The following is a 14629-nucleotide window of genomic DNA, read 5'->3' as shown; positions in this document are numbered from 1 at the left end:
CCGTCGCAGCTCCATCCCGGCGCTTGGGGTTTCGTACGAGCGTACGAGGTCGCTTGCGTCTTGTTTGGCCAGAAGCCGTCGATTCCGCTCTTTTTCCATTTATTCGAGGTGGCCCACACTCAAGGATATGGCGGGCACGGTATCGTGACCCTGAGGTCGGGTAAAGACCTCCAGATCTTTCACCCGTTCGCAGAGTCTTACCGGGACTTTAAAGATCAATTCTTCCGGGTGGCGCCTACTACTCCGCCCCCTCACTGGTGGTTCGAGAGGGCCCCGAACGGCGGCAGTCGCGCCCGGTTCCCGCTGACTTGGAACGCCAAGCACTACGACGTAAAGATCAGTGCTTTTGGTTACGAGGCCGGGGCCTTGTCGGAAGTGGACTTGGCCTTCAAAAACCTCTTGGTGGCTGCCATACGGAAGGAAGTAAGGGGTAATCCACCCAAAGAATTCTGCATTCGGCCGTTGCGTTGTTACGATCTTTGTACTTATAGTGTTCGTAAGAACGCTTGCTTGTTGCGCGAGAGAGGTAGGGTGTTTTTGTTACTACGTCCAAAGTGTTGTGTGCCATTTCGTCTTACTAATTTTCTTCTTGTAATCCATTTGCAGGTGCTAAGATGGAGATCAATGCTGCCTTGGTCGCTGCTCTACAGGTTCCAGTTGACGAGGTCGAGACTGACAGTGAGGGGGAGCAGGAGGTGCCCCGAGACGAGGGTGATGGGCTTGGCAACTAGGAGCAGCCTTTAGCCGGGGCTAACCCCGTTGGGGCCTGTCATAGTGGCCCGGACGGTGGCGAAGAAGACGTAGACCCTGGGTCGGGCTCAGGGAATCCCGAACGTCAGCAGGAGGGTTCCCTTGAGGGGAATAGGGCCGGCTCAGAGCGCTCGGCCAAGAGGAAACGCCGCTCCTCAGGCGAGGGGGTCCGTTCTCCTGAACGAGCGACTCTGATTGCTCAAGTGGGTCCCTCGGAGCCCATTTCTGTGTGGGGTCGAGATGCGGTGGACACGGACGAGCACAACAACCAAATCGATGATCTGGTGTACAATGAGCTCGACCAGTCGTTCCTGAGCACAAAGGAACCCTGCAATCTCTTGAACTTTGCTCTGAAAGCAGTGCTTCAGACTGCCTCCGTCATTCGGCATGTGCAACAGGGGCCGGTGCTCGACGTGGAAGAGGTCAAGGAGCAGTTGAACGCCGCCGAGGATAAGTTCGCTAAGGCGGACAAAGAGTTGGCTGACTCCAAGAAATCGGTTCAAGAGCTGACCGCTGCTAAAGCGAAGTTACAAGGGGAGGTGCACGAGGTGACGGCTGCGGCCAAGAAGTTTGCGGAGAAGCTGGAGCTGAGCGAGAAGGATAACGAGTGGTTGCGCTCCCGGGCAGAGAAAGCCGAGCAGGCCCTGAAAGACGAGAAGGCTGCTCGAGAGAGTGAAGCTAAGGAGATGGAAGCCTTGAAAGCGAGCAATGCTGAGCTTAAGAAGATAGTTGCCAATCTGGGGGCTGAGAGAAAGAAGCTGAGGTCGAATCTGAAGGAGATTCACAAGGCTTCTTTTGACAATGTTTTGGCTCAACTTGAAGTGGTCCATCCGGGACTGGATGTGGGCCCTCTTCATTATCGGAAGGTTGTGTTGGGGGGAAAGATCGGGACTTTGGACGACCAGAAGCAGTTTACTCCGACCTTCCCAACCGAGCCAGCTCCTTGAAGTTCTTGTTTCTTTATTGTAATTTAATGTGTTTACTGATCGTTCTGTTGTTTGTTTAAACTTGTTTGTTCCGTTTTTTGTAAAGACTTGTTGTTCCTACCTTTCACTTGGTGTTTGTAAGAACTTCTTATTATATTTTCTTTTTGCGCTGTATTCTTCGTTCTTTACTCGTCTTAAAGCTATTCCGTGCCGGAAAGGTCTTTGATGTTTTTGTGCCCGACGGGTCTTAGCGCCCTATGGGTCTTGGTGCTCGGAGGGTCTTTAATAATCTCTTGCTTGGCGGGTCTTGGCGCCCTAAGGGTCTTAGTTAATTTCGTGCCCGGTGGGTTTTAGTGCCCTATGGGTCTTAATTAATTTCGTGCCCGGTGGGTCTTAGTGCCCTATGGGTCTTAGTTACTTTCGTGCCCGATGGGTCTTAGTGCCCTATGGGTCTTTAATAGTTTGTCAGTGCGGTCGAATATATTCAAATTCAACATAAAACACTGCTTCATTTCTGCACTTGGAGCTCGTGGCTCTAGTCGTCTACAAACTTGGACGAGATGAGTGTGTACCCTTGATTACAAAAGACTAAATTAAAAGACCATGCTTAGGAAGATTGCGGGTGCCTGATCGGTCGCGGCTTAACTATAGTATCTTCTCAGGTTGGCTGCGTTTCATGTACGAGGGATTTCTTTTCCTGCTAGAGTTTCCAGTTTGTAAGCTCCCGTGCCGGTTGCTTCGACAACCCTGTAAGGGCCTTCCCAGTTGGCCGCTAGTTTTCCCCGCTCGGTTGATCGTGCTCCGACGCTGGCCTTCCGGAGGACCAAGTCCCCTGTGGCAAAGGAGCGGAGAACTGCTTTCTTGTTGTAGCGAATGGCTGCCTGCTGCTTTGCGATTAGCTCTCTGCAATTGGCCACCGCTCTCCTTTCCGCCAGGAGGTCGAGGTCTTCCCCTACGAGTTGATCGTTCTGGTTGGGGTCAAAACCCACTGTTCGGGCGCTCGGTTCTCCTATCTCAGCCGGAATCACAGCTTCTGTGCCAAAGGTGAGGCGGTAAGGGCTCTCCCCCGTAGTCGAGTGCGGAGTGGTGCGGTATGCCCACAGGACGTGATCGAGCTGTTCGGCCTAGTCGCCCTTGGCGCTCCCCAATCTCTTCTGGAGGCCTCGGAGAATGACCCTGTTGGCCGACTCTGCCTGCCCGTTTGTCTGGGGGTGCTCGACGGAAGTGAATCGCTGCTTGATGTGCAGCCCGTCCAAGAGGTCCCTAAACCCCTTAGAAGTAAACTGGGTTCCATTGTCTGTGACCAGGACCCCAGGGACTCCGAACCTGCTGATGATGTTCTTGTAGAAGAAGCGTTGCACTCTAGCTGTGGTGATCGTTGCTAGTGGTTCGGCTTCGACCCACTTGGTGAAGTAATCCACTGCTACCACCAAGTACTTGAGTTGGCCAGGCGCAGTGTCGAACGGACCCAATAAATCCATGCCCCACTGGTGGAAAGGCCAAGGACAGACTAGAGAGGTAAGGTGGGCCGGAGGAGCGTTGTGCAGATCGGCGTGCCTCTGGCAGGGGTCGCATTGCTTAACGTGCTCCGCGGCGTCTTTCTCTAGGGTTGGCCAGTAATAGCCGGCTCGGAGTACCTTTCGGGCAAGGGAACGCCCGCCCGGATGATGGCCGCAGCTGCCCTCGTGGATTTCCGCCAGGACATAGGCTGCTCTATCCTTAGCCAAGCACTTCAGAATGGGGGTGGAGAATCCCCGCTTGAAGAGATCATCATTAACGATAGTGTACCAGGAGGCGCGCCGTACCAACTTCTCTTCGGGCAGCCACCCGGATCTGAGATACTTGATGATCGGGGTCCTCCGGTCTTCCTCGGTGCCGATCGGCATCATAACTTGTCCTACAGGACGATCGGGGTCAGCTACATAGGGGAGGGCTAAGGTCCCCTGAATAACCGTTCCATTTAGGCCAGGCTTTCCAGTGCTGGCCAGCTTGGCCAGGGTGTCTGCTCGATCATTCTGGGCTCTGGGGACGTGGCGGAACTCCACTTTGGTGAAGGTCGAGCCCAGTCGTTTCAAATGGGTCAAGTATTGTTCCACGATGGGATCCTTTGCCTGAGCGTCTCCGTTTGCTTGTGAAACGATCAGAAGTGAGTCGCAGCAGACAAGTATCTCCTTAGCTCCCAGGTCTCGAGCCGTGACCAGCCCTGCAATGCAGGCTTCATACTCGGCCTGGTTGTTTGTAGTTGGGAAGTTAAAGCGGAGGGATTGTTCGACCACCATTCCGGTACTACTTTGCAATACGATCCCAGCCCCGCCACCTTCCTTGTTGCTCGAGCCATCTACGTTGACCACCCAGGTGGTCTCGGCAGGAGGCTCTTCCTCATCTGTGAGTTCGACCAAGAAGTCCGCTAGGACTTGTGCTTTAATGGCTCTCCTGGGCTCGTAGTTGATGTCATGCTCGGAGAGCTCGATGGACCAGCTTACCATCCGACCGGCTAGATCAGGCTTATGAAGGACCTGTCGGACCGGCTGATCGGTTCGCACCACAATGCGATGAGCTTGAAAGTACCTCCTTAGGCGTCGCGCCGTGGTTAGTAGAGTCAGTGCCACCTTTTCCAGCATCTTATACCTGAGCTCCGCACCCTTCAATGAACGGCTGACAAAATAGACTGGTAGCTGCCTTCCTTCCGCTTCTCTGATTAGGACAGAGCTAACTGCTTTCTCCCGCACGGCCAGGTATAGGTATAGTGTCTCCCCTGGTTTTGGGCTAGTCAGAATAGGGGGAAATAGGGTCTCCTTCAGCTGAGTGAAAGCAGAGTCGGCCTCCGCCGACCACTCAAAAGTCGCTCCCTTCTTCAGGAGGGTGTAAAGAGGCAGGGCCCGGAGAGCAGCCTTTGGCAAAAAGCGGCCGATCGCGGCCATGCGACCGGCCAGCTGTTGGACTTCCTTGACTGTGCGCGGGCTCTTCATATTCATGATCGCCTGACATTTGTCAGGGTTCAACTCAATGCCGCGGTTGGTGAGCATGTACCCCAGAAACTTCCCGCTTCGAACGCCAAAAGTACACTTGTCGGGGTTGAGGCGCATGTTGTGCTTCTTTAACTGCTCGAAAACGACTGCGAGGTCCGCCGCGTGGTCTCCTCCCTTTGGGGTCTTGACTATAATATCATCAATGTAGACTTCGACCGATTTCTCCATTAGGTCCCCGAAGATTCGGGTCATCATCCGTTGGTAGGTGGCCACTGCGTTCTTGAGGCCGAAGGGCAGCATCGTGTAACAGTAGGTGCCCTGGTCGGTGATGAAGGCAGTCTTCTCTTCATCGTCCCTATGCATGGGAATCTGGTTGTAGCCTGAATAGGCATCCATAAGAGAGAGGTATTCGTATCCCGAGGAATTGTCGACCAGCGCATCAATGCTCGGTAGGGGAAACGGGTCCTTGGGGCAAGCCTTGTTGAGGTCAGTGTAGTCGACGCACATGCGCCACTTCCCATTTGCCTTCTTGACTAAGACCACATTGGAGAGCCAGGTCGTGTATTTGACCTCCTGAATGATCCCGGCCTGAAGCAACTCTGTGGTCTGTTGCTGGATAACCTGCTGCTTCTCAGCGCTCATCTGCCTCTTCTTCTGAGCAACTAGTTTGAACTTCCGGTCGACGGAAAGTCTGTGGCTACAGAAGGTGGGGTCAATGCCGGGCATGTCGGCTGACGACCAGGCAAACAGCTTCCCATTGGAAAGTAGCAATTTTTTCATTCGTTTGGAGAGGTCTCGGGGAAGGTCCCGAGCTATGTTGGTAGTGTTCTCTGGAAGGGGACCGACCTGGATGGGGTGGGACTCCCCGTCGGGTTTGAGGCGGTGGTCGTCTCTAGACTGGTCCACGCGGGGGTCAAGGTCGGTCATGAAACTGGTGTGTTGAAGGTGAAAGTTGTTCTGCTGGTCGTGCACTTTGGACTTCTTCTTCTTCCTTTCCTCCCTGGCCAGTCTGCAGCTGGAGTTGTAGCAGCTCCTCGCCATTTCTAGATTGCCGCGTACTGGTACCGCCCTTCCTGCCTAGGGGTACTTCAGCATCAGGTGGTGGGTGGATATGATCGCCCTGAAAGTGTTGAGGCTTGGCCTGCCAAGAATGGCGTTGTACGCCGTCGGACACTCCACCACCAGGAAGCGGGCTTTTATAGTCCTGCAAATTTTGTAATCTCCTAAGGAAAGGCAAGTATCAAAATATCCTAAGGGTAGGACTCTGTCCCCGATGAACCCAACCAAATCATGGTCGTAGGGGAGCAGGTCTTTCACCGATAGCCCTAAGCTCTTATAAGCATCATAAAACATAATGTCCGCGGAACTACCTGTATCGATGAGTGTCCTTCGGATCTTACCGTTGCCGATCAGAGCTTCAATGACGATGGGGTCATCTTCTTCGCCGGTGTCTTCGCCGTAATCGTCCTCCGTGAAGGTTATGGCCACCTTCTGTCTTGGGGGGTGGAGGGACCCTGGTCGGGGCCGTCCAGCCGCTGACATGATGACGCGGATACTCCTTTTTCGGCTGTTGTTGGTGGGACCGCCTGCGGCCCATCCTCCTGCTATTGAGCCGACGCTGACTAGATTATTCCCGTGTTGTCTTCTGACTTCATCCCGGCCGTGGCGGTCGGGGCTTCTTCGCCGTTCCCGGCTGCGTCCGCGACGCTCGGGGCTGTGGCGACGCGGAGGGGACCTGTCGCGACGTTCCACCGATCGGCGTTTGGGAGGAGACCGGTCTCGGTGTCTTGGAGGGGTTGGTGACCGTCTTGGGGGTGGCGAGCGCGGGCGCTGGAGGGCCCCCGTCGACACAGCTACATACCTGGACAGTCTTCCTGCTCTGATTAGTTCTTCCACCTTGTCCTTGAGGTTCAGGCACTCGTCAGTGTTGTGACCCGGGCTGTCGTGGAACTCACAGAATCTCTTGGAATCCAGCTTGTCCCTTCTCGTCAGGAGTGGGAGGGGACGGTCTCTGAGGTCGGTGGAGGCTTTCTCCCTCAGGATGTGTGAAAGGGAGGAGCTCAGCGGGGTATAACTATCGTACTTCTTTCGCTTCGACTTCCGTTCGTCCTGACCCTTCCGTCGGGACTCTTGGGTCGAAGGTTGGTCCTTATTTTCCTTCAACTTCGGCGGTCCTTTGATCGCGAGCGTCTGACTAGCGGCTCTTAGGGTCGCGGTATCCTCCATGTTTATGAATTTTTCTGCTCGAGCTAGGAATTCCTCCAGAGTGTTGGCGGGCTTGCCGTCCAGAGATGTCAGGAACGGTCCTGGCGCAAGGGCTGCGGTAGCTAGGACCAACCTTGTGTCGGGGAGGAGTCCGGTGATATCACCGGCCTCCTTGTTGAACCGATTGAGAAATGCCTTCAGAGACTCCTTCTCCTTCTGCTTAACCAAGGCCAAAGTCTGCGCGGTCTTCGGTATGCTGCGCACCGAGGAATACTGGGCTAAAAAGCATGACACAACTCCGTTCCAGTCGTGCAGCGAGTTGCTCGGTAAATTCTGGAACCAGTTCATGGGTCCTTTTCCAAGGCTCATGGGGAAGCAGCGGCAGTATAAAGGGTCGCTGGCCCCAGCATACTGCATCGCGCCCACGAAGAAGTTCACGTGTTCCTGCGGGTCGGTGTCTCCCTCGTAGAGCTTCACTTTGGGTCGGGCCCACCCCTGAGGGAAAGGAAACGCCATAATCTCAGGGGATAGGGGGCCTCCGATCGGCGCTGGTAGGTGACAAGTGCGTTGTTGGACCGGGGACGGTTGTGTGTCTGGTCCTGGGTCGGGGTGGGGCTCCTGCGCCTAGAGGGGCTCCTGCGGGGAGAGTAGCGTCTCCGTGGTGTATGGCTAGCCACCCGTTCGGCCGCGGGCGCCTTGCGACGTGCTTCCTGGTAGTAGGGGGGTTGGATCGGGCCCCCGGTCGTCTCCTCTTCCTGTGAAAACGCTGGCGGGGGGCGCGATCGAGTTTCCTGCTCCTCCAGTTGTCGGAGGTGGGCGCGGAGCATGTGAATCTCTTCTTGAGCGTCTCGGATTCTCATACTTCGGGCTTGCTCTCGCCCAGCCCCGTTGTCCTCTTCCATTGCCCGGATGCGAGCCTCCAAGCGGCAGAGTGCCTCGTGGGCCGCATGCGGGGTAATGGCTGCGGGTTCCGGTGAGCGGGGTGGTTGCGGTTGAGGAGTCGGGGGGGAGGGTGTTGGGGAGGAGAAGGGGGGGTTCTGCGATCCGTAGTTTCGTTGATGGTCTCCACATGGCCCTCAGGAGTTGGTGCAGGACGGCGTGATGTCTGACGTGTCTCTACCATAGCTTGCTGGTTGATGACTTGAGGCGAAGGCACGCGGTGCTGGGAAGAGTTTTACCAGATCCCCACAGACGGCGCCAATTGATCAGGGAGAGACCAAGCTACCCGTTGACAAGGGGTAGGAGAAGGGGGATCTGGACGTGTTGAAGACGCTCCAAGTAGGCAAGGTCCCGGGAGGGGCTCCTGCAAGGCACTCCGATGCTAAAGTCAGTGAGGGAGTTGCAAGAATGGTGAAGTTGGAGAGAATACGTTTCCTTTAGATAGAAGGAGTGTTCCCTTTATATAGGAGAGGCAGGATTAGGGTTGGAGCCATGCAACGTCATGCATGGCTCGTACATGGGGGCATGGATCACCGTTGGATCCCCTGCAGAGGAACAGTGATCCAACGGTCTGGGGGGCCCTACGGACCTGCACCAGCCAACCTACCCCTAGGGTAGTTGGCCTAGGTCAACCCCTATGAAGTGGGCCCCGGGTTCCTTGTCCTCACCCTTAGTGGTGGGGCTCGGGAGCGGGGGGCCCTTGGCTTCCCCCAAACGGCCCCTTATCTGGGACTTTTGGTGGGTCCGGCCCTGTCCTAGGTCCCCTGTCCGTCCCCGGTCAGGGTTCCCGGAACAATGATCATACACATTGAAGAAGTATAGTCCTATTAAAATTTAGGGATAATCATTTAATTGGTCCCTGTGGTTGTGTGGCCGTCTGAAATTAGCCCCTCCCGTAAAATCTAAGTCCTCGCGTTTGAAAAGTGTGTGGAAATTAGTCCCTCCGGCGAGGACCTGCTACACACACTTTTTCAAACGCGAGGACTTAGATTTTACGGGAGGGACTAATTTCAGACGGCCACACAACCACAGGGACCAATTAGAGGATTAACCCTAAAATTTATAAATATTTATAGCATTAGTAATAACTTCATTTTAATGTTCATGTGAAATTTTGGGACATCTCAACGCTCATGTTTAGCAGGTTTATAAGTGTGTGTTTATTTTTATGTTACTTTCAAGTTGAAAGCACTTTCAATTTAATTAAAGAAATTTTCACTTCTATTTTTTGTGCTTTGAGATGTATGCAATCTATATATATATATATGTAACGCTCACTTGAGCTATAAATATTAAATGCATTTAACAATGAAGTTGAACAAATATCCATTCAACTTTTAATATAATGTAACTTTTGAAACTCTCCAATCTTTTTATTTTTTTTATGTTACACATGCTAGCATTTAAACAATGAAGTTGAACAAATTTCTATTCAACTTTTAGTATAATGTATCTTTTGAATCTCCATTTCAAAAAAAAAAAAACTTTTGAATCTCTCTAATTTTTTTGTATTTTTCAGGTTGCACATGCTAATATAATGTAACTCTTGAAAAGAATACATATAGCTTCTATAATTGAAAAATATATATAATAATTGCATGTCAATCTTTCTTAGTGTAAATTTGAATACATATTGTTATTGAAAGTGCAAATTCCCTTCAACTAATGGAAATATGTCATCTTTATCTTCACCAATTTCTTTTTTTAAATTCAATTAATACTATCAGTTATAAATAAGGATCAGTTTCATATTTTATGAGTCATTAATCATTCATCCTCTTATTTAAAATTAGTGAGACCTTCCATATTCTTCAATGTTTAATCTTTAAGTATAAATACACCTCATCTGTTTGAGCTTTATGCAACTTTCATTCAACCCCCATCTTAGGTGCTACATGTATTTCTTTTGTTATTTGTTTTCAAATCTTGCTTTGGTAAAGTCCTATTTGTCCTTTTATGGTTTCTTCTTTGTTCTCTCACCTACTTTGATATTTTTATGCTCTAAAACCACCTTGCTTAACCTTTCTCGGTTTCATACACACATTTCCCTTGCTCACGCTGAGGTGTTTAATTTGAGGCTCTAATATATATTGTATGTATAAACGAAATTCTTCAAGGATTTCTGTTTTTGCACATTTTTTCTTTTACTAATTTTTTTGGTTTTTTAATTTATCTTAGTTATTCTTCATCATTCCCTTTCATTTTATACTAAAACTTGAAGAAACATGTATTTCACATGTACTACTGTGTAATGTGTATGCTTAACTATATACATAAATAGCATTTCATGATATGGGTGAAAAAAGAAATTCTTTTACTTTATGATTTATATGGCAGAACTACTTTTTAAATATAACTCTTTCATTCAAACTGTAACATTACATTTTTTCCTTAGTTTAACTTTTACTTTATCTCTGGTTATTGAAAGGTTGTTGTTTGCACCTTTTTCACCTTTTTAACTTTGTGCTCCTAATATGTGTATGCATTGAAAAAATTATTTGATCGATTTTATATTAGTAAAATTGATTTGATGAAGCATAAACAGAGGAAAGTAACCATGACCAAAGTTGAATAAAGTTAAATTTAATAAATATTTTTTACACTTATAATTGTTAAAATTATTTATTGTTGATATAAAGTAAAAAATTTCAACTTATTTATGATATGAAAAAATTATTACTTTTTTTTATTACAAGAGGAAGGCTAAAAGAACACAAAAAACTACACTGCGATGTCCAAATACAACGAAGCTATAATGAACAACGGGAGAACTCGCCAAATGCGATGCGAAGAGCCTTCTCTTGACGCAAACCGGGCAAAAATTATTACTTGATTTAAAATATTTCAAATTCAATTAATTATTTTCTATATTATTATATAAAAAATCATAAATGAAATGTCTATTAATTATTTACATCAATTATTAAATTTGAGTAATATTAATTATTTACACCAATAAAACTCTAATTATATTCAGTGAAATGTCACACCTCAATTATTATCTATTTTATTATATTTGATAATTAAATATTTATATATTTATTTTAACTATAATAATTGTATATAATTTTAAAAAATATTATAAACAAACCCGTGCAACGCACGGGTTTTATATCTAGTTTAGAGTAAAGTGAACTGAAATTCAAACATAATCTAAGTTGTGAATGTTTTAAAAAATTTATTTTAATGTTGATTATTTATTATTTCTAATACTCTATTTTTACTTAAGTTATAGTTTCATAAACGTTTGTCTTTAAGTGACTTAAAGAGAGTATGAAAAGAAGCTCCGAGAATTTTAAGACAAAAGCATTTATCTTTTATACAATTATTGCAAGCCCAAGTATCATATGATTATGTGAATTTGATTTCTATGTTTTAAAACAAGCAAATTTGATCCGTTTTATTTATTTGACGTTGCACTTTTAGTTTTTCCATCACATGCGTCTAAAAATGTTTGTGTCAGTAGAGAAGCAATATGACATACTAAGATAGATTATGTCTACATGACCTTAATTGCATATTCAACATTCTGTGTGCTGCATCATATGACAACTTAAAAAAAAAATTAAAGATGTTGTATTATTAGTGTAAACTTTCTTTATATAGCTAATCACCTAATTGAGTTCCAATAATTAAAATTTAAAACAAATGTTTACATGTATATCCATTAAGGGGTAATTCTAAACAAGTGTTAGAATATACTTCCTCCCTCCGGTCCTTTTTATAAGAAACACTTTGGAGATTTTTCTTGGTCCTTTTTATAAGAAACACTCTTATAAAATTAAGTTAAATAATCAATACCAATGTAAAGGGACTTCTTCCCAAAACAAAAATATGAAGGGAAATTGCAAACACCCAATAAGTATGATCAACATTTATGGTAATTAGCATGATTGTTCTTGTAAAAAGGAAAAAAACATCATTGAAATTAAGCATAGTAGTTAATTTTATAAAAAATATTAGTTTCCTTAATTTGTGTGATTTTATCCAAGTTTTTTTTATAAAAAGGATCGGAGGGAGTAACTCCTGACTTCCAAAAATTTTATGCAGGGAATAAAAAGAAAAGAAGTTAAAAAGAGTAGAGTATTAAAAATGACAACCACTGACCACTATTCAAATTCATTATTAGTTGGTTGGCACTTAGCTAGGATACACGAGCTTTTTGAAATTGTTGTACCTCATTCCTTGACATTAGGTTCCCGTTATTGGCGCAATTTCAAAACCCAAAATTCGGGTGATAATTACGTCTTTGAAACGGGAAAGCGATTTGGACCACTTTTTTTATGAAAAGGGGTGGCCAATATTAATTTATAAATAACACAATGATTCCTTTTTCTCTCACGTAATTTCAGGTTCCCAAGCAAACCCGTCTTTTCCTCCTAAGTAAGTATGGAAAAAGAAGCCAAAACTTCAAAGCTACTACCAGCTCAGGGTAGGTTAAGAGGTAGTGCCACATGTCTGAAAATCTGCACAAGGAACCAAAGATAGGAGAAGGAAAATGCTATTTTGGGTTTTGTGAAACAATTAAAACAAAGACTGGACATGGAATCATGGCATGGACTAAGATTTTGTCTTATTAACAGTTTTAGGATCAGTTTATTTTATAATTGGAAAAAATCAGTTATATTCAGAAATAATATGTAAAAGAAAATTCAAGAGATTTAATGTTATTTGATTATAAGTAAGCAAAATCACTTCTATGCATCGTTTATTTTATTGGAAAAATAGAAATGGTATGTTAATATGGTGAACCGCTTGGGGAGTTAAGTCACACTCGAAATCAAGGCATTTCAACTTAGCTCTAGATCAAGTACAATGGTTGAGTTCCACGTATATAGGTGGAAAGCAAGAGCGATTGGGAATGCTTTCTTTAATTTGTATTTTAAGGCTAAGTTGAATTGCTTTAGTTACGACTTGACTTCCTATGGTTCACTTCTTGAACATGAAATGACATTTTTGTAGGAGTCTCATGTACAAGATCAATCCACAAATGAGGGCAACAAAAATATGTAAATGACAAAAAAAAATCTCAATCCAATCATACCCTTCCATGCACATTAGTATTTTACAATATTTATCCTCTAAATATTGATTCTACTAGATTTTGTTACAATAAATTTTTTTAGTTATAAGGGGAAAGCTAAAAGAGCACAAAGAACTACGCCGTCACAATGCATGCACAAAGAAGCTACAATAAACGGTGGTAAAAGCCTTAAAACACAATGTGGGATACCTTCCCTAAAAGTAGGCGAGCCATGTAATCTTCAACGTTATTCCTCTCCCAATGAATTAAGGATTATTAACTAACTCTTCTTAAATTACAAATAAATACGCCCTTAATTACAAGAGTAGTTTTTGATGTGCTAGTATCTTTATAAATTTATTCTTATATTTGATGGGGTTAATTGCCCTTCTACAAAATAAAAACAACTCAAACACATTTATCAAAAAAAGAACCTACAAATTTATATTTTCTTGTATCTAAAATTAATTTTGTTCTTTTAATACATAAATTATCTTTTAATAAACATCACATAAATAACATATATTTTAAAAAAATTCACGCAATAAACAAACATGAATACCCCTGTGCATCGTACTAGTCAATAAAAAAATATTGTTGGGACATATCATAGTCACTTAAAAAAGGTTATTAAAAAGAAATGTGTATTCTTCAACAACTACAATCTTACATTGCTCTGACCATCTTGTACCCCATTCAAAACCAATATTAAACAAGAAAGAGTTCAAAAGTATACACTTTTTGATGGGATTAGCACTTCTAATCAAAACTGAAATCTTAAATTTTACTAAAAGAAATTAAACATGTATTATTTGAATCAACCATTATTTGTTGATGTTTATGTTCTTAACTTAGTTTACAATATCTCAATATGTTAGAAATTGTAATATTATTTTAAGTTTTTAATTTTTATTGAGCATACTACTAGTGGTACGCTATGCAAATTGTTCCAAATAACATAAGACATGTAAATAATACAAGTTGACATTTTCCCTATCCAAATAACATAATACTAAAAAAATCTGTTGAGGAATGTAGTATTTATTATTTATGATACCCATTAATTAAATATTATATTTTAAAAATCCTTAATCAGTTTTTGATGCAGATCACGTGTATCTTTTATTAGAGATAATTATGTTAAAAATGGGTAAGATCATTATCCACAATAAAGCTGATAGTCCACAAATAAAACCTAGCTGGTCAACTTCCTCATATTGCACACACCATATCAATATAGAAAGAAAATAAGAAAAAACAAATAAGTAACCAAAATGATAAAGATAGAGATTATGTTTACATTTCTATTAGTAATTAGCACAAATTTCAATATAGTTTGAATGTATTTTTGACCGCCATGTATTTTACTTGAATTTGTTTTTATTCAAAATAGCACACATAAATGATGAGAAATTAAAAATGAGTCTAACCTTTTCAATATTTTTGTAAGTTAAATAGGAAAATATATTTGAATATATGAGTACCTAAACGAATAATAATGATGTAATCAAAAACAAAATAGGAGTAACAATTTTACTGACCAATGAAACATAATTGGTAAACTTCCTCATATTGTAAACACTAAACACCACATAAATCTCCAAAGAGAGAAAAAGTAAGAAAAAATAAATTATGTATATATCTGTTAGCTCACATTCCAATATAGTTTGAATCTATTTTGACTGTTCATATATTTTGTGTAAATGTGTTCTTAGTCAAAATATAGCACACATAATTGATGAGAAAAATGAGTCTGAGTGTCTAACTCTTTCCATATTTTTTATGTTAAATAGGAAAATAATCTATTTGAAATTTGA

The 14629-nt window shown here is 44.1% G+C and overlaps 1 protein-coding gene across 1 annotated transcript; it reads right to left on the bottom strand.

The window, feature by feature from the left end:
• Positions 1-5722: 5722 nt before the first annotated feature.
• LOC130744613 (uncharacterized) lies at positions 5723-7366 on the bottom strand. Its single transcript, XM_057596784.1, has one exon. The coding sequence runs from the start codon at positions 7364-7366 to the stop codon at positions 5723-5725; it is 1644 nt and encodes a 547-aa protein (XP_057452767.1).
• Between the last annotated feature and the right edge of the window lie 7263 nt (positions 7367-14629).

The sequence above is a fragment of the Lotus japonicus genome, chromosome 3 (genome assembly GCF_012489685.1).
Source record: "Lotus japonicus ecotype B-129 chromosome 3, LjGifu_v1.2".
Classification (NCBI taxonomy): Eukaryota; Viridiplantae; Streptophyta; class Magnoliopsida; order Fabales; family Fabaceae; genus Lotus; species Lotus japonicus.
This window is presented reverse-complemented; position numbering and strand designations above follow the sequence as displayed.